Source organism: Cupressus sempervirens, chromosome 3 (genome assembly GCF_028749045.1).
Source record: "Cupressus sempervirens isolate cs-2001-9-10 chromosome 3, ASM2874904v1, whole genome shotgun sequence".
Taxonomy (NCBI): Eukaryota; Viridiplantae; Streptophyta; class Pinopsida; order Cupressales; family Cupressaceae; genus Cupressus; species Cupressus sempervirens.
The window spans coordinates 726,203,588-726,223,344 of record NC_143120.1 but is presented as its reverse complement, the minus strand read 5'-3'; the positions used below and the strand labels follow the sequence as shown (position 1 = coordinate 726,223,344).

Here is a 19,757-nt window from a genome sequence, read left to right as displayed (position 1 = left end):
TGTATCTTACATGGCTATGGATTTGGGTTACAAGATAGTGAAGAAGGACCACACTAATGACCTTGTCGAGTTACAAATTTAGAAGAAATAAAAAGAAACTTGGAATCCATAAAGAAGACAAAGAGTCCACAATGCAAATTTGGTTCACTTCTTGTCTGTATATTCTTCTATCTACAAAATACTTTTCCTACATTTGGTCAAATATCATGGAAGACTAACAAGCTAGTGATAGTGTAGATTTTAGAGTTGGTAGAGAAACTTGGAGAAAATTTTGAAATAGTAATGACAAGTTACTTTGAAGATTTCAAGAATTTTATGAAGCAGAGACTATGGATTCCAGTGTCACTAGAGAAACATTATAATGATGTTTGCTTCTTAGTAGATGTTGATTATACATATGTACGGGTTGCAATACCTAGGGTTAGATGGCTCAAGCCATTTCCTTATAAAATTAATGTTAATAAGGCATCTATAGCCATCATAGCACTATTGGCAGAAGAAGTTGACAAGAGTGCCACCTCATTTGGAAACTATGAGGAAGCCAAATCAAGAATCACTATTGATTTGAAGATGGATACTATAATAAGGAAGAAAAACAAGCTTGTGAAGAAGTTATAGGAGAGATTTGGTGAAGGGGGAGAGGAAGATGATGATGATGATGATGATGATGAAAATGATGAAGCAGAACATCAAGTTGAAGCCCCATTAGCACTCACTCAAGACCAAGGAGAAGATCAAGAAGAGAATGTTGAAGGTGTCAAGGGAGAAGAAGCCAAGGAAGCACCTAAGCAAGATGAAAAGAAGAAGAGGAAAGTAAAAGAGACTGAAGTGGAGAAACCAAAGAAGAATCTTGCACAATTTTTACAATAGAATCTAGTGGTACTTACTACTAGGTCAAGCACAAGGGCAGCCACCAAGTAAGTAAAGGAGGCAGATAAACCAAAAGGAAAGAGAACTATTGCCTTAGAAGAGTCAAACTAGCCTGCAAAGAAGACATATGCACAAAGAAAATACACTCTTGCAACTAAGTCAGATGAGGAGAGGATAGAATCAGATGTCATCAATCAATTTAAGGTGGTAAGCTAAAATCATCGAATATAGATAAGTTGTGTGAAAATGTTAAGAATAATGCAAATTTGTTTGGTTTTGTACATGTTCTATTTGATAAGTTGGGAAAGATTGATCAAAATAAGTTGGAAGAAGCTATATATAAGATCATGGATACATTTAAGACCACACCTATAGAGATTGCTAGCTCATTATGAAAGAGTCTTTATGACTGGTTGAGCAAGAGTGGCAGTATAGTTTGACAATAGAAAGACAGACTAAGGAGACTACACTTGCCAGAGTAATGTCTTTTTTTGATAAAGTAATGATGACAAGAGCCATGAAAAAATTCAGGGGGAGATTTTCCCCTAAATATAGAGCTTTTAATATTTTGCAAAATAATATTGAAGAGGTTGTCAAACAGAGCACCTAGATATGGAAAATTATCTATGAGTTGATAACAGCAAAGCCAAGTGACCAAGTTCCTGAGGAAGTTGGAGATAAGAAAGATGATCAAGGATAAGAAGTCCAAGTCAAGGATGGTCATGTGGGAGATACTAAAATAGTAGCAACAATAGAGGCTACAGCTAATGATGACCATCAAGATGATCAAAATGTACTAGAGGTACAAGTGCCAAGTGCTAGCCCTCCACATGTAGACCAAGTCACCAAGACTCAATACAAAATAAGGATGTTCCTAACAAATCTACTCAAAATATCAATTCCTTGACAAAGGAAGACATGAAGAAACTTTTGATTGACTCCACCACTACAGAAAAATTATGTAGTCATCCTATATTGGTGAGAGTGGATGAGATTGAGAAGGTGGAATTGGCATCTACAAGGGAGCAATCACAAGAATCATCCAAAGTGCCCCCTCAATCTATAGAAGCACAAATTGCAATGCCCATTGTGGTATATCAAGAAAAGGGTATAGTGACACTATATGTTAGTACATTAGTGCCAAAGCCTTCATTGCAAGTAGTGTTAACTATTGAGAAATATCGAATAGAAGTCCACATAGGTCAGGAATCCAGCCCTGTACCTATCTCACATTTTCCAAGTGAAGATGACAACATAGAGAAGGAGAAGGATAGGATTGAAGATTCAATGTTGACTATTAAGAAAATGGAATGGATTTTTATACAAACCTTGGTTACCCTACTATCTTCTATATCACCTCCTACTAGTCAAACTCTTCAATGGCCGAGTGTAGATGCTACACCCTTACAAATATCAAGGCCTATTCCTAGAACATCTAAGTATGTTGAAGGTGCATCTTATGCAGATGTAAATGTAGATGAGTTGATTGAACTACCAAAGTTTGATCTTGCATAAATTACCATAGAACAAATGAGTATTTTACAGGAAGTTCTTAAAAGGAAGAAACATCAAGAGTTGTTTAATGTGCATAAGAAAAAGCAAGTACTTCATGACATCAAAGAGATATTTCTTGATGCATTTAGTCTACCAAAGCCGAGTGAAGAGAAATCAATCATTGAGAAACTAGTCAATATAGTTGATAAGATCAGGGATGAAGACCTAGACTACAATGTTAAATTTCTAGAATGGTCTAAAAAGAAGTTTCACTCTAAAGTTCTTGAAAAGATTTCTAGTGCAATTGCACTATGATAGGTTGATTTAGTAACCAAAATGGAGGATATGAAAAAGGTGTTGGAGAGTATCTTTTCTCTATACAAAAAGCTCTGTGATGTGAATTTATTCACACAAGAAGTATAGAGGGCTATTGACTAACTATAAGGAGATCTACAATCCATAAGTACAACATTGAAACTTTCTCCTGGTCAAAGCCAGACTCATTTTTAGAGATTACTTTCTACTCAAGGTTAGCTAGTAGCATTACATTCACAAGATGCAAACATCATGGCTACCTTCATTAGTATCCAATCCATGTTGACCCCACACATGGAAGTATTGCGTAAGGAAATAGCCTTCACTAAAATATTGTTGAAGAAAGATAATCAACTTTCTACACATGATGGCTTAGTTGACCTTGTTGCCCAGCTAGAAATTCAATATCGATCTCTAGAGGTAGCATGCAATAACTAGGATGCAACTTTGAAAATAAATATGGAGGTCCACAAAACATTTTTGGACAAACACACTATAAGTGTACCACCCAAATGACATAAGTGTCAAAAAAGGGTGATTATAAGCTTTTTTGCAAGCAAGGGGAGTACAATTTTGAGACAAAAATAGGGGATAGCAGTAGTAAAACATATTTACTTAGCAGGAGTTATACAGAATTTAGCAACAAGGAACACTCAACTCAGGGGGAGTTATAAAATTTTGGATAGGTATGACAGTTAAGTCATCAATTGTGCAAATTTTTGAAATTTTGAAATTTTGTATGAGAAATAGATTATTTGAGTTATGCACATAAGTTAGGTTGTATATGCAAAGTGTTTTTGCCTCTCATGTCAAAGGGGAAGATTGTTGATCTCATTTTGGTTTTGACAAGGCAATGACAAAACACTTAAATCATTACTCAAAAAAACCTTTTAGGTGCCAAGTAAGTAGTGTATGCCAAGAAATATACGCAGTTAATGTTGAACACTAGTATGTGCAGAGCAGATGGTAAGTATCAAGTCACTCAAGTATCAAACAAGACATATATGTTGAGTGATTCTGATGTTGAGTAAAACAATTAATGTTGAGTCATTTTGGAACTAAGCTATAGCATTAAGGATATAGTGAATGTCAAGCATTAGAGCTTTCAGGTGTTGAGTAAACAATTTTTGGCATAGTTGTTTGCAATGGCACAAACTCCTATGTAAACCCTTTTTGGGCCAACTTAAGGATTTTTTTACGATTATAGAAGATATATACAAAGGTATATTGAGAATCTCTATACAGTACATGCAACCAATCAGATATAGGGATGTTCTAAGTGTCAAAATGGGTGAATCACAATCATTGATTCCTATCTCACCTAGCTCGCCTAAGTCTTCTTAAGGAGGGAAAACCTAAAGTTATATGTGTGAATGAGAAGAGAAGGGTGAATGCTAAGTATAGAGAGAGAGCATTCATGGTGACTAAAGAGGTTGTGAGAGAGATATGAATTATAGAATTAGTTAGAGAGAATAGAGCGGAGAAGTTAAAGGACAAAAGAGATACATCTAATCAGGAGGATCAAGTATATATTAGGAAAGAGGATATCTAATATCTAGCAAAGAGGTGCTAACCAAAGGATCAAGGCTGAAATATTCTAACAAGTGAATCAGTGAAAATCTCTTAACTAAGTAGTCCTAATAGGATTTTGTAAATCCTTTAACAAGGTGCTTGTTTTATTGCAAGTTTAAGTCCTCTAACAAGGAACACTTTTAACAGGGCGTTGAAATCCTTTAATAGGGTAAGATTTAACAGTTTTTGTAAGCCTTTAATAGGGCAGACCTTTCACAAGGTAGATAATAGTTTATGATCAAAAAATTGTAACCTTCATTGGATACACTTCACAACTACGGTAGTGAAGATTTGTGGGTGTCATCCCCACTCCAATTCTACCTTCTCAATGGTGGGTTTCTAGGTAACAAATCCATTGTGTTATGTGTTATTTGTTTCATGTTATGGATGAACATGTGTAGCTAGCTATTTCAATTTACATGATAAATTATGAGATGGATGTGTGCTGAATTTTTTTATGGTTAAATTTTTGAAGTGTTGATTCACCCCTCCCCCCCCTCAGAGTTTACTTTCCCATTGTTAATTCCAACACTAATTTCCATGTTTTTGAAATGTTTGAGTTTTACAATGCTTGAAGTATTTACATAGATGTTTAAGAGTTTGAGTGAGTTGTATTGGATTTGGAGTTTTATTGTTAATACTTTTATAAGATACATTAGACAATAATAATTTTTTATGCATAAACATTAAAAAAAGCATAAGTAGGTTGAAAGGATAGTACTTATTGAGTCTCCACTTTAATTACTCCATGTATTCAGACAATGAGGACAAGTAGATAATCCCAAGTGTCACTAGCTCCCCTTTACATGACATGGGAATCACTTGAAATTATCATCTTGAAGGCTTGGGGATCTTATGAACCAAGGAATTTACATCTTAATAGAGAATAGTACATATGTGGGGTGTCTTCATCAATCTAACCTTTTTATGTGTTAGCTTGAGCAAAGGGTTTTTTTCAAGCTATTAAAAAAAATGGTTCATAATAGGGGTTCCTTAAGGAAATTATGTGTTATTGAGCAACTCAACTGAGTCCTCTCCCAATAAACAAAGGGAATTTAATATACCACACATGAATGTGGGTATTAGGGAAAATAAGTGGTGTACCAAAATGATAACATTAATTTTATATAGTTTCTTGAAGGAGAGTGAATTGAACAGTTATTTGAGGTGAGTAATCCTTATGCCACCAAATACTTATTTTCTCTAAGAAATAAACTAAAATTGGTGTCTACTACTTTTCTCCTACACAAATGATCTTAAAGGATAGGAGAGTGGAGAATTCAAGTAGTAGTAGGTCCATGCTATGATGTGCAAGAACACCAAACACTTTATACATATTTCATTAACCTTTAGAAACAAAATGGCATCTAAGCTAATAAAAAATATACAATGTTAAAGAACAAAAATTTATTATCTAACATCTAAAAGAAAAATTTTAGTAGTTTGAATGAAAGGACTTCATTCCATGATTTGCAAGGTGTTGCACATATCATCAGTAACAAAAAAATTCTCTAGTCTTCCATAAATTAGAAAGCTTGTAAACATAAATGATACTTTCAACTAAAATCATGTCTCTGTCAACCAAGTGTGTATATGTATGCCCAAGCTCAAATACATGTCAAGTTATACCTTTAAGGCCAAATGCATAGTTTTATGCCCAAGTTTACATATTCGCACCAAGTGCACATATGTATGCACAAGTTATAAAATTTAGGGCCAAGTGCACAACTTTGTAACCAAGTGTACATATGTATGCCCAAGTGATCAAATACATGTTAAGCTATACCTTAAGGCAAAATGCATAGTTTTGCATTGAAGTTTGCATATTTACACCAAGTGCACATATGTACACGCAAGTTCTAAAATTTATGTCAAGTGCATACATTTACAACCAAGTGCTCAATAACAAAAACAAAAGGTATTATTTCTACAATAATAATCAAAATTGATTTAAAACATAGAAATTTTCATACAATTTGATTGAATAAGCCACCTAGTTAGATATTTCTAAGAATTTGTTATTTGTTCCATCCTCCTAGTTACACATTTTCAGCCAAGTGCACAATAACCAAAACAAAAGAATGATTGCTACTATAACTAACAAAATTGATTTAAAATCTAGGGACTTTAATACAATTTGATAGACTAAGCCCCCTTTTTTAGACCTATTATAGAATCTTTTATTGATTCCAACATCCTAGTTAAACTATCTAAGGTTGTTATTTGCTAATGCTTCTTAGTTAAACTAGGTGAAATGTTATTATCAATTTAGTCTCATGTCTAAGCTAGCTATATGGGGTTACTCATTTTAAGCCCAAATATTACTACATGAAAGTTGTGATTTAATGTATGTGATGCAAAGGGGTTTTGAGTACTTTTATAATGTCTTTTGACCCAACTAGATTGCACACCTCACTAAGAACCTTCCAACCAAGATTTCTTTGCTTACTTAACAATTTGACTTCAATTATTTGCCTTTGTTTTCCCTCATGATTTGAGTAGTGTCATTTGAGGGTAGTCATATAGATTATTTTATTCTTGAGATCTACCATATCTTGTGCCTTATTATACATGTACTAATCCAATTAAGTTCCATGGAGGGTTGATGTTTTCTTTTGTTTGTCATCTACCTTTATTAAGTGAGTGTTCCTTCCATAACATTAGCCTCATGATTTCTCCAAAGACTGATCACTTCATGGCACTATTATGTATTTTTTGTGCATTTTATTTTTGGTTCCTTGACATGTAGTTCTTCTTTGTCATCTTTTGAAGTTCCCTGTCGCCTCTCCCTCATCTACATTAGGGGGGTTTCTCTTACTGGTTCTTATCTTTCCTTGGTGCATTGGAGTGAGTTGTGTATAGATTATTTGTTCATACGTACTAGGAAGATGAGATCAATAGGTACGTATGAATTTTGATGAGATGGATCATTTACCATGTGCACACTTTTTTCATTTCTATTTGGAGGTAGCCTTCCATGTTCATTAATCATCTCTTCAAACTTTTGGTATTTTATGCCATCTGTATCTTCAAGTTTATTTGTTTGCCTTCGTTTTCATCCTAATTTGAATAGTGGCATCGGAGGGCACTAAAGCAGATTGTCATTTTCTCTACTTGGTCATATTCCATGTTCAATAGATTAACTCCTTAAACGTTGATTTTTTATGCCATCTATATCTTCAAGTTTAGTCATTTGCTTTTGTTTGCCTCCTAATTCGAGTAGTTTCATCAACGGGCACTCATATGTCTTCTCTACTTGGTCATAATCTATTTCAATGGAGGTTCTTCAAATAGAAGTTACCTTTTGACATATTTACACATATTCCTTATGCTTTAGTGGTGTTCTTCATGGTCATTATTTTATTCCTATTTGTGGGACATTTTTTAGTTTGGAGGCTTTTGCAGTCCTTCATTTTTTTTTCACAATTCTTTCCATCTCTTCTTGGAGTGGAATTTTTCCCATAATATTGTGTCTATTTCTCCATTTTTTAGAGATTTGGTTATGATTGGGTACATCATTAGACTATGTTGTCAGGGCTTAAATTTTCTTTCTCCACTTCAGTTTCCTTTGCTTTTCATGCATTATTTGTAGCTACATTGTTGCTCATCTCAAGGGGGGATGTTAGAATAAAGCAATAACTTAATTATTAACTCATCTTGAATTGATTGCTAAGTTACCTTTACTTATCTCTTAAGATAGCACTTTATGCATTAGTGACATTTAATAATTATAGATCAATTAAAACAATGTGACGACCAAAGGGAATTACTAAGATATTAATTATTAAGTAATTTCTTTTTTATGATTTCTTATTTAGGACTTATGATCTCCTTTGTAAAGATTGATCATTGTATTCTTTATTGATTTTTTTGAGGTGATAATATAATCTTGCATATTTTCAAAGCTCAAACCCTTTATTTTTTATTTCACTCTTCCCAATGATAGGTCATCTTTGCATGGAGGCAATCATGGCTTCATGAAGTTGGATCAACAACTTCTACATATACGTCATTTTTTGTCAAAACCTTAATTGGGCAAGATTTTTGACCTCTTATCATAGATCAAATGATTTCTCCTTTGTTTCTTCACCAAATCCAATGAAACCACAAGGAAAAGGAAGTTGATTGCTCTATTTTCATTCACTATTTAAGTTCCAAAGGTCAAAAGTTGCAAAGACAAATTATGCAAATGTTGCAAACAAAGAAATCGTATAGAAAAACCATGACTTAGTTGTTCATACCATAGATTTTTGGCAACAACCTTCATCATACAACTTGGATCAACCATATAAGCCTTCCCCTACCTATCTAACCACATTCCAATTGACCATACCAAAAAATTGAACCATATGGTCATTGAGTGACAAGTTTTTATTGTTTTGCATTAGAAGGCTTATTCATCACACACTAAGGCTCGATTCCTAGATTAAAAGTGTTAAAAAATAAATTGCATGATTCCTAGACTAAAAGTATTAAAAAGTCAAAGTTGACTTATTTTTCTAAGCTTTATTTCCTTCTTAGTGTTTGATGTTTAAGAGTGATTGTTTTGCAACTTGCATTTTGGCAACCTTGTGAAATAATGAAAGCATTGCTATTTGGGAACTTGCCTATGTCCATCCTTGCAAAATAGTGGTTACATACTAGTTTGATATTAGGAGACCTTATTACAACTCATGCTCTTAGAGACCTTATTACATTGCCATGAAAATATGAGGAAAATAAGACCATATGAACAAATTGGTCATTCTCCTAGATACCTCTGCATTGAAATGGGTATAACAATTTGTATGATAGAATTTATATAATGTTTTAATAATTTTGTTATGAATTGTATGCCTTTAATTGAAATGTGTTTAACAACAAATTTGTATGATATAAATAATATAATATTTTAATAATGTTGTGATAATTTTCTCATAAATGTGCTTAAATGTTTGATATTAAGAGACCTTATTACACAACTCATGCCCTTAGAGACCTTATTACATTGCCATTAAAATATGAGGAGAATAAGACCATATGAACAAATTGATCATTCTCCTAGAGCCCCTGCATTGTAATAGGTTGCTTAAATGTTTGATATTAGGAGACCTTATTACAACTCATGCCCTTAGAGACCTTATTACATTGCCATTAAAATATGAGGAGAATAAGACCATATGAACAAATTGGTCATTCTCCTAGAGCCCCTACATTGTAATAGGTTTAACAATTTGTATGATAAAATTTATATAATATTTTAATAATGTTGTTATGATTATATACCTTCAATTGAAATGTGTGTAACAACATATTTGTATGATATAAATAATATAATATTTTAATAATGTTCTAATAATTTTCTCATAAATGTTCTTAAATGTTTGATGGCCTCCCTAAAGCTTTCCAATAAATAAATGATTGATTTTAAATAGTACTCAAACCTAACTATAAAATGACTTAATTCAATAGTTACAAGGATTGACCAACTGACAAATAAAATATTGTAAGAATTGAAACCAATCTTAAAAAATAAGTTAAAATAAAATTAAGATATAATTATTTTAGGAGTAGAATTCACCCAAAGATGTAATACTTATAAACTAATAATTACTTTGAAAACATACTAATGAAAATAAATTCAGGATATTTGAAAGAAATACAAATATATAATTTTCAGCATTACAAACTTATTCTATTCAATACAGTATAACGATCCTCCTAGTCCTAAAAACATGAACCCTAGATACTATACATAAAATACGAACTTCTAGAAGGTAATAACGAAAAATAATAGCATAAGCCAGGCGTGCTCTACTAATAATAATGATGGGTGCACTACGTAACAAAATGGACGATGACATCTTTCTATTGTTATTCAATAATCCAATTCTTCGACAAAGATTTTACATGGTTGATGTTTTATATCCAAACACGAACAGCAAAGTCTTTAGCGTAAGTGACATGATTCAATAAAATGCTGGCACTATTGTCAGTAATATTTTTATGTTTTGTGTTGCGAGGAATATAACAAGCATCCTATATTTATCTAAATCATGGAGAGCATCAATTTGCATTAGAAGATTCCTTGCAGTGTATCGTCTCAAACAGCTTGAATTGCACTAACTCAGATCACTTTTGAGGGGATGACAGAAAAATTGATAACATAAGTGTCAGTCGAGCTTCACTAATATTTCATGTCAAAGAGAGTGACATGTTTGAGGTCCTGAATGATTCCTGCAATTGACCCCACAACACCAGTCACTGATACGACAAGGCAAATCAAGCTGAGAGATTGGTTGAGTAGCCATTTTGTACTCCATTTTTGCACATTGGATTGTGTCAGATACATTTGAACTGGAAGGTACACAGTCAATGGCCAGAATGAGATGGCACCTATGAAACCCATCAGGGCATTGAAGAAAGGCACAAGCATGGCAATCACTGTTGTTGACACAACCATTAAACTCCTCACTAATAGAGAAAACATAGTTAAGTTTATGGATCCGCACAATGGAATTCTTATGTTGTGTACAGTGGTTACAAGGCCATGATTTTTCCACTTGTGAGATGCCCATTCCTCAATGACAGCAAATACAGGCTGAGCAAACACCTTCAAATGAAAGAAAACAGGGCTATCAAGAATTGAAAAAAGCAACAACAACAAAACACCATGTAATAGAATTTTGGAAAACATGGGAGTATAACATATTGTTACCATGTTAATAATGAAGCTGTGATTGTGTACCTGATAAGCTCCCACAAGGTGAATAACAATGCAGAGATTGCCTATGTCAATCAACCAGAATGGCTCATAGAAACCAAATCCAGTGAGCATATTTCCAGGTGCATTGTTCCCAAAAGCTGCATACCCAGCTAAGCCTATGGACATGTAGAAAAGAGTTGTCACCGTCATGCCAATTACTGTTGCATTTTTCATGGTTTTGTTCTCTGGAGGAGGAGATTTGATGGTGTCCTGCGAGAGACCCAGTTTGTGATTTGTCTAATATTAGTACAGATCTGATCAAATATGCATTTCTGTTAGTAATTATTATTACTTTTAAGGCTGACGCTTAAACATCACACACTAAAGCTTGATTCCTGGGCTAAAAGTGTTAAATAATCAAAGCTGACTTATTTTTCTAAGCTTAATTTCTTCCTTAATGTTTAAAAGTTGTTCTTTTAAGGTAACAAAGGTCATGCTATGAACAAATATTAGTAATTTAGATGCAACACAGACTCTTACAAAACTGATTGTATTAAAATTTCTACAGTTATGATGAGAATATGGTCTGAAATGTTTGATGAAGAACAATCACATTGGATTAAAAGATTAATCCTCCAGTGCCATTATGTTTGAACCGTATAAGAAAAACTTAGAACAATGACCCAAGCCCTTCATCTGTGACAAGAAAATGAAGGCCCCCAAACTCAAGGAAAATGTTTACTACTGCTAGCATGAAAATATATGAAAATCTAAATGTAATGTAAAACACACACTAAAATCCCCTTATCGACCATTAAAAAAAAAAGGAAGATTTATATGGAAGCATTGAATTTTAAATAAATAGATCCTTATTAATAGGTGAAAAATTGCAGAAATTTTGTAGAACTTGCCTGAATTTCTATCAGAACCATCGCAAACGTGTATGAAAGTGCAATGTTTCCCAATGCTTGGAAGGAATTCCATGACTTCTTTGCTTTTGTGACACTACCACCAATGGGTACTCCTCCTAAGGTTCCAGAAGGATGCTTCTTTTCTACAGAAGAAAACAATTATACTTCAATGAAATACAATAGAAATGTAGATCCAAAGGTTTTGGATAGTCTAGATACCTGCAGCTTTAGCTATGCTAAGACCCAAGCCAATTGAAGAGTATGCAAAAGACATAATCGCTGCAAGAATTGAAAGCCATGAAATTTTCTCCAAGCTTGGAAGCAGAGATAGCATCAACTCAATTACTCCAAATATCACCATAAACATGTTGCCTGAAACAACGCATGAGGTTGCATGCCCCTCTGTGTGAAAACATCCTGCCTTTTTTATTGCCCTGGTTCAGTTTAACAATTTAGAACTACAACAGCCATAAGAACAAATAGAAATTTGATATATAATAAAATATTGTATATATGATTTTATTCTTCACATACATCATGCTGATAGCTGAAGTTAGCGTGTATCCAACCATGGCTCCATAAAGATTAGCATACTGGCCAATCTTGCATATCATAACCTTCTTGCCACCTGGTGATAAAAGAAAACAAATAATCAACTTTAGAATCAAGTAAACAACCAGATATAGAACCATGGTTTGAAATTAATCGTAAAACCTAAACCTAATCAAAGAGAGTAGTTTGAAAATAAACCTAAAATGTTCTTCACTGCATCTGAGTATGTGTAGTTGCGTTTTCCAATAATAGGATCAGGTGACCTATAGCAGTCTGCAAGTAGAAGAGAAGCATATGTTGTCACAGCACCAAAAGCAAGAAGAACTGTTGCTCCCATAATCCAACCAAGCTGAGCCACACTCCATGGCAAAGACAAAACTCCTGCCCCTATTACCGCTGTTATAACATGAGATGTTGCTGTCCATAAATTCCCTGTGAAACAACAACCAAATATATGTCTATCAATGCCAAGGTGCATATCATAATGTGTTAAACAATAGGTTTCAATACAAGCTAATATAATTCTTCACAATCAAGTTTTGAGTTGTTTAGATGACTCAGCTGAAATCACAGTAATACGTGAGCTCTATTAGAGAAGAAAATGTTTTGTTTTGTTTCATCCTGGCCCTTTCAGATTGTGCTCCAAGGCACTTGATTAGTTATAGATCAAATTTCTAGATAAAAATTGTACATGTGATTTTATGGATAACGCTCATTGATCCATCAAATGGAAAAAAGAATATTAGATTGTAGAAAGAGAAACAAAAAAGTACTGCCCAAACCATTTTAAAATATACTGTCCTAATCATTTTAAGGCTCTTTCTGCAATCTAATTAAACCTGAGCGTATATCTTTCTTTTCAGTGCTTTGGATCACACAGTGGCTAATCGTTAGAAAAATATGTATTAGGTTACACAGAGAGCCTAAAAAGGTACTGTCCTAACTTTTTGAAGGCGTTTTTTCAACTGGTGAATTACTGGACGTGATACTAAATGTCAAAGAAAAAGATAAAGATAGAATTAATAGTCTGTGGAAAGCTTACACCATCACTTAGATTAGCTATCCTTTCAGGCTGGTTCAAAGCATTTAATAAATTACCTGATCTGGAACGTCCGTCATCAGAACTAGTATCTTCATCCTTTCTTACACGTTGGCTTTCTTCTATATCCATTACTGCTGCTTCTAAACCAATCTATTGAATGTAATATAAATTGAAGCAATATACTTCTGCTGGTATTCTGAACATTTAACAGTAAACAATCTGTTAGCCTCTTTAGAACTGATCAGGCATCTACTCAGGAGGTGTCTTCTTCAGAAATTGCTGAAATTAAACTTACAATATTTATAACTGAAACATGCATGCAATAAAGAAGACTTGTGCTTCAATGAAGCCTATATCAATGACCCACTTACAAACGAAAAGGCATTTACAGAGTGTTTTTAGTTTATAAAATTTTTATGGGTATTGACTAGAGAAAAAGATTTTTTGGCAGGCAAAAGACTTAAGCATTTTGAACCTAGCATACTAGTAATTTTTGCATCAAGCTGCACTGTAACAAATGAAAAATTTATATCTGCTATGAGATACACTAGACCAGATACATAAACAGAAAAGCCTGAGAACTAACCGATTTACAAAAGAAAATGACCGATGAAGAAGCACATATAGATAGGAGGGTATTATAAAAGAATAACAAGTTGAATCTGTATTTATAACAACCGTAAACATATGGGAATAGACCCAAAAGTCCTCACAGACAAATGAGGCTTGTATTGTGATGGGATGTAAACACAAATGTTTGGAAATAGAAAAAAGAAAAAGTTATCATTCAGACATCTATTTTGCATGAAGGGAGAAAGGAACAAGTGCCAAGCAACTTACAAAGTAAACAAAGAATATGACAGACAAAATTGGTGAGCTGATTATTCTGAGGGCATCACCTGCATGTAGATGTAAACAAGAGCGTAGTAAAAGACTAGAGAATATGATGATTTTTACGGTCATCAATGCAAATTAACATGAAACCATGATAAGGGCTAAGTGACAAAGAATTTATAGAGTTTACTCTGATAGTGTGTAAATTCAAATAAATGACAATGTAATTGGAATCTAAAACTTACCCAAACATGTATATGGCATGCTTGCTAAAAATGAATTGCAACTGAAGAAACGTTGCACCTAGACAAAAACCTTACCTTTAACAAAGAGAAAAGCCTCCAAAATATTCGGGAAAAGCATCCATGATTTGTTCGAGGTTGTTAGAATATATTGCATTTTTTGAGTTACCAGACGGTGGGATCACAGACACATCTCTGTTTGTGTCGTGAATGTAAAGTAGATTTGTCCTTATAGGCCTGGACCCTGGTATAAACTTTATGGCGTGCTCAGAGATGATATGAATGCATAGTTTTGGAGTAATGAATTTGTGGGATGAGAAGCAGTCTTTGCTATGTAACGTGTGAGATTTGGAGCAGCTGGGGTTCCAAAGGCATTGCCCGCACCGCCAAAACCATCCAACGAAAAAAGGTCATCAAGGCTTGGAAATTGTTACCACCCTATGCAGATTTCACACTGTTTGAGACAGATGGAATTAATATCTTCCAAATGAATTAGGTCTAGATTGCCTTGTGATTGTTATTGTGATTGTGAAAGGATCACAGGCCTTGTGAGTTTTGGTTTCATTTTTTTGGTATTGTGGAGACGATTATTACCATGAGATTTTTGAATAGGGACAATGTCGTATTATTGTGGAGAATAGTTGCATTTGTTCAAGTGTGTTTCTTTTGGCGGGTGAGGGAGACTATAGTAGAAAGTTTCTAAATGTCGTATTATTGTGGAGAATAGTTGCATTTGTTCAAGTGTGTTTCTTTTGGCGGGTGGGGGAGACTATGGTAGAAAGTTTCTACAAGAATTTGCTAAGTGTTTCTTATATGTTGACTTTATTACGCAAAAATCAATTTATGGTGAAAAATTCCTTGCGCAAGACGATTGAATCAAATCGGTCCATCCGTTTTTTATTATGTATTTATTATATTTCTAATAAAAAAACAAACATAATAAAAATCGCTGAAATATCAATTAATTAAGTCGAGAGGCTTTTTACATCAATTATGCTACTATTGATAAAAGCCGCATGTTTATCTCCTTCCTCTTCCCGGAATGTTTAAAATCCTTAGAAAACATTTGTTTGTCATTGACAATCCATAAAAAATTAAATTGGTAATTTTACTTTTTTAATGGGAACTCTTTTGACTGGTAAAGATGTTACCGTTTGATAGATAAATTAGTACATTTATATAGTTTACAATTTGATATGGGAATTTGTTTGTCTCAATTTAGTAAGGGGTAAAGTGATTAAATTTAATATTAAGTTTAAAATTAGAGTTGAATATTTCTTATTATAATTATAATTTATATTCAATTTAGATATTTTTAATTAGTATTATAAATTCTAAGATTTTAATATTTATTATTTACAAAATAGAAATTATTTTTTGTTAACATTTTATATATAGATGAAAAGTTTAATATTTTTAATTTTTTTTAATATTTATAAATTAAAAGTATGCTTTTGAAATTAAAAGCGACCAAAAGCAAAGGGGTTGGCCCAAATACAATCAAAAAGTTAGTAACCAGCACATTACCAGCCAAAAACACCAGCAATCAAGAAATTAACCAAGCAAAGATCCAAAAGTCTACAACCACGAACAAAGACCAGCAACTAAGCTAAAACCAAAAAGGAGACAAACTAACTATTAGATTTCCACACTGTCCAACAAGGTACCCAAGCCAACCCAAGTCTTAATTACAGCTGATAACCAGCAAAACCAATACTGCCAATAAAGTATTAAAAGTCTTTGGATCCAAAGATCCCAGTAACTGATAAGAACATAAAAAAAACTTAATTTTCCTTTTTCCCCTTCCCCTTTGCATGTAGTAGGATCTGGGCCCAGTCATCAGCAAGAAACTTGAAGAGCAACTTATGGTCCTCCATGTCCAAGCCTGTGTCCTCCTTTTCCTATGCCAGCAATTAAAGGGTTGTTGCCGCAACATGGGTAACTTTAAGGCCGAATTTGGAGAAGGTGAAGAACCCCTCCTCCAAAGCTTTGACCCTTCTTTCCAGATGCATGTATCACTTGTCCATCACCTCGATCCTATCTTTAGGCCCCGCATCTCCCTTTGCAACAACCTCCTTCATTTTCTACACCTGTGATTTATCCTGCAAAACCCGTGGGTTAGAGGAAACTTTCGAATTCTCCTTAATAGGGGATGAAATGGTTATGGGGGAATTACCCTTCTTGTTGTTCTCCTCATGAAAGGTAATAGGTTTGAGGGAGAAGCTAGTAGACACATGGGTGGTCTCAATTTTTCCCGCTTTTGCATCAGACGCCTAGGTTTGAGTATCATCCACCGAATTGTTCCCAAAGTTAAAACTTTTGTCCCCCTCCTCATTACCATCATCCTTCTTGGAGTTGGGAATATCTTCCTCCTCCCTTCTATCAGTGTTGTTGCTAGAGCTATCTTCTTCAACCTCCTCCACTAGGTATCTAAGGGACTTCTGTTTGCACCTAGCCTGGGATTAGGCAAGCCTACCAGACCTCCTTCTAGGTTTACCCCCATTATCCTCCCCCGAATCCTCTCCAACAACCTCCACTAATTTTTCAATTTTAATCTTCTTTTTTCCCTTTTATTCTAAGGCTATGTCAAATTTTTTCTTTTTCTTAGTTTCCTTACTAGGGGATGGCCTGGAGCTGTGCATTTTCATCCTTGTACTTGAGCTTGGGAGGGAGTTTTGACCATGGCGTGGGTTTTTCACAACCACCTCTCTGGGGGGACACAAGGAGAGGTGAAACTGATAAAGGCAAAAAATTAAGCCTTGATGAATTATGGTAAAATTTAAACCTTTACTCTTTTTTTCCCTAACATCAGCAACCATGTCTTCAAGAGAGTGCAGAAGGAAAAAAGGAATAGAAATGAAGTCCCTATTTCTGAAATGATTCAACAGAGGAAAATGGTCGTAATAGCATACACCAAACCTACCCTCCAGTGTTAGATACCTCATAAGGACCAGGCACACATCATCCCAGGGAGCGAGTAACTTATCTCTTTTAAACCCACCTCTGTAACAAATCGGCTCCTCACCTTCCGTGAAAAAGCTATTCATGTTGGCCTCATCAATAATTTTGGTAACTTTCCTCCATTTTTTTCCCTTCATGGAGAGGTCGGTCACCATGGCGATTACTTCCTCTATGACTTGGAAGGTGATACCATTGATGGTAACCTTCCTATCATTCCAGCTATTCACAAACTGGTGCGCGCAATTCTCATCATATCCAGCCATCAACATCATGTAGGACAAAAACCCCCTTCCTTCAGTAAAAACCAAGTAGCCATTCTGTCCTTAAAGTTCTCTTTTTTTTTTTGCTCTAACCGATTCAGGTCCCCCCCCCCCCCCCCCCCCCCATTTCAATTTCTCCAATTTCTGACTCCCCTTCTTCAGAAATATGCATTTGAACTTTTTCAGCTTCGATCTTTTTGCGACTACTCTCCTTCTTAACTCTTTTGAAAGGATGAAAATAAAAAGTGCAGACTCGTGTTTGATGAGCTCTAAAATCCCATACCGAGTCATTATGAGATTTGTGGATGTGAAAAATCATAATTTTCTCACCCCGATGATTTTTGACACCCTAATTAATAATACCTTTCGTACTTCCCTTTGGAGAGCAATTTGAAACTTGAAACAGGTTTCCATAATTATGAAAAGACATTTTTCTTAATTCGTAATCACTTCACTTGTCATTTGTACGGCCATGTCTACCCTTTACTTCCAAAATGCAATAGTTTAATTTAGCAACTAAAATCATCATCTTGCCAAATTTGGCCTTACTTTTAAATTTTATAGACTTCATCTTGAATTTATCCCGCATTTTTCCTTGGATATCAACACCCTTAAATCTTCGTTGAGATCAGCTAAATTCTCCCAACACGTGATTTCCATTGCATTAAACCCCATTGCAGCTACCGCGTCTTCCACCTAATTGCCCTCCCTATAGATGTGTTGCAGGTGGGCCATTTTCATTTCATTTGAGATTTTCTTAATATCCAAGATGATATTTCTAATCTTCCATCCTGATCTAGCCTCCCCCTTAACCAAATCAATCACTAATTTGGAGTCCCCTTCTATTGTTAACTCCATAATTTGTCTTTCCCTAAAAAGTTGAAGACCCTATAATAACGCCATAGCCTCTGCCACATTATTGTAACCATTCCCCATCTTACCCACATAAAAAATAGCACATCACCATTCCTATCTCGCAGCACACCTCCAACCGCTCCAAATCCTCCTTTTGCAGCACCATCAAAGTTCAGTTTATACTATGTTATGGTGGGAGGTCTCCATTTTGTCTGTTGTCTCCTCCTCCTAGCTAAGTTATCAAAAAGGAAGAAATCCTCTTGACAATCCCAATTTTCAACCACCAGGCCTTCAAGTCTACTTGGCTCCTCCTTTGGCATTTTACATTTAGCCACTCTTAAATGTTCCTTTAACAATTTATTCATTATTCCAAAAACCACTTCCACTGTCTTACTTTCCTCCCTAAATATCCTGTTATTTATTTCTTTCCATATGTGCCAACAAACATATGGTGAAATAATATTCCATAAAAAAATTGATCTTGGGTGGTAAAAGGGGCAATCCCAGCACTCCACAAACTGGCCCAAGTTATCCTTCATAACCCAAGCCACACCAAATCTTTCCCAAACCTTAGTCCAGATCCCTAAAGCAAACTGACATTCTATGAAAAGGTGGGAAATACTTTCTTCCTTTTCCTTACACAGACAACAACAGTTTGTTATATAGAACCCCCTTTTTTTCAAATTGTCAAGTGTTAAAATTTTGCCATGTTGTGTCATCCACCAAAAGAAATTGATTTTAGGAATAAGGTTAGTAATCCATAGCTTACGCCACAGAATTGGGCTAGGATCCTTACTGAACATGAAAGTATATGCAGATTTTACAGTGAAGTTCCCATTTGGGGTTAAGTCCCAAGCCATAATATCCTCTTGAGGCAGTTTGGGGAGTCTTTGTTCTTTTATCAATTCTTCTAGTTCCTTTAAGAGAACAACATCCTCATGTGAGTAGCCCTCCTTATGAAGCTTCTTCCACCTCCTCCCTTGATCAATATAGTCCCCAACTTTTCCCCCTATATCCTCTTTGAGAAGTTCCATTAAACCACTATATTTACTCAAATCCAACGGTTTCCCATCCATCCACCTGTCTTCCCAAAATCTAATATTGAAGTCATTCCCCACAATCCTCCTCAATCCTTCTCTTAGCAAACCTCTATTCCTAACAATA

At 34.6% G+C, this 19,757-nt stretch overlaps 1 protein-coding gene across 1 annotated transcript; it reads right to left on the bottom strand.

The window, feature by feature from the left end:
* Nucleotides 1-10,073: 10,073 nt before the first annotated feature.
* On the bottom strand, nucleotides 10,074-14,176 carry LOC149568829 (amino acid permease 2-like). The gene is made up of 8 exons (XM_089817628.1): nucleotides 14,028-14,176; nucleotides 13,498-13,637; nucleotides 12,598-12,831; nucleotides 12,382-12,475; nucleotides 12,067-12,281; nucleotides 11,848-11,990; nucleotides 10,979-11,206; nucleotides 10,074-10,843 (listed from the first exon to the last, which is right to left on the bottom strand). Exons 2-8 carry the CDS (start codon nucleotides 13,568-13,570, stop codon nucleotides 10,418-10,420), a joined length of 1,413 nt encoding a protein of 470 aa, XP_089673754.1. The 5' UTR covers nucleotides 13,571-13,637; nucleotides 14,028-14,176; the 3' UTR covers nucleotides 10,074-10,417.
* Between the last annotated feature and the right edge of the window lie 5,581 nt (nucleotides 14,177-19,757).

Bases quoted from the DNA above. Each gene is read 5' to 3' on its own strand.
- LOC149568829 (XM_089817628.1), bottom strand. From the start codon at position 13,570: ATGGATATAGAAGAAAGCCAACGTGTAAGAAAGGATGAAGATACTAGT. The intron at 12,832-13,497 runs GTAATTTATTAA...GTTGTTTCACAG, and splicing joins TGACGGACGTTCCAGATCAG to GGAATTTATGGACAGCAACA. The intron at 10,844-10,978 runs GTACACAATCAC...TTTCATTTGAAG, and splicing joins ACCTTGTGGGAGCTTATCAG to GTGTTTGCTCAGCCTGTATT.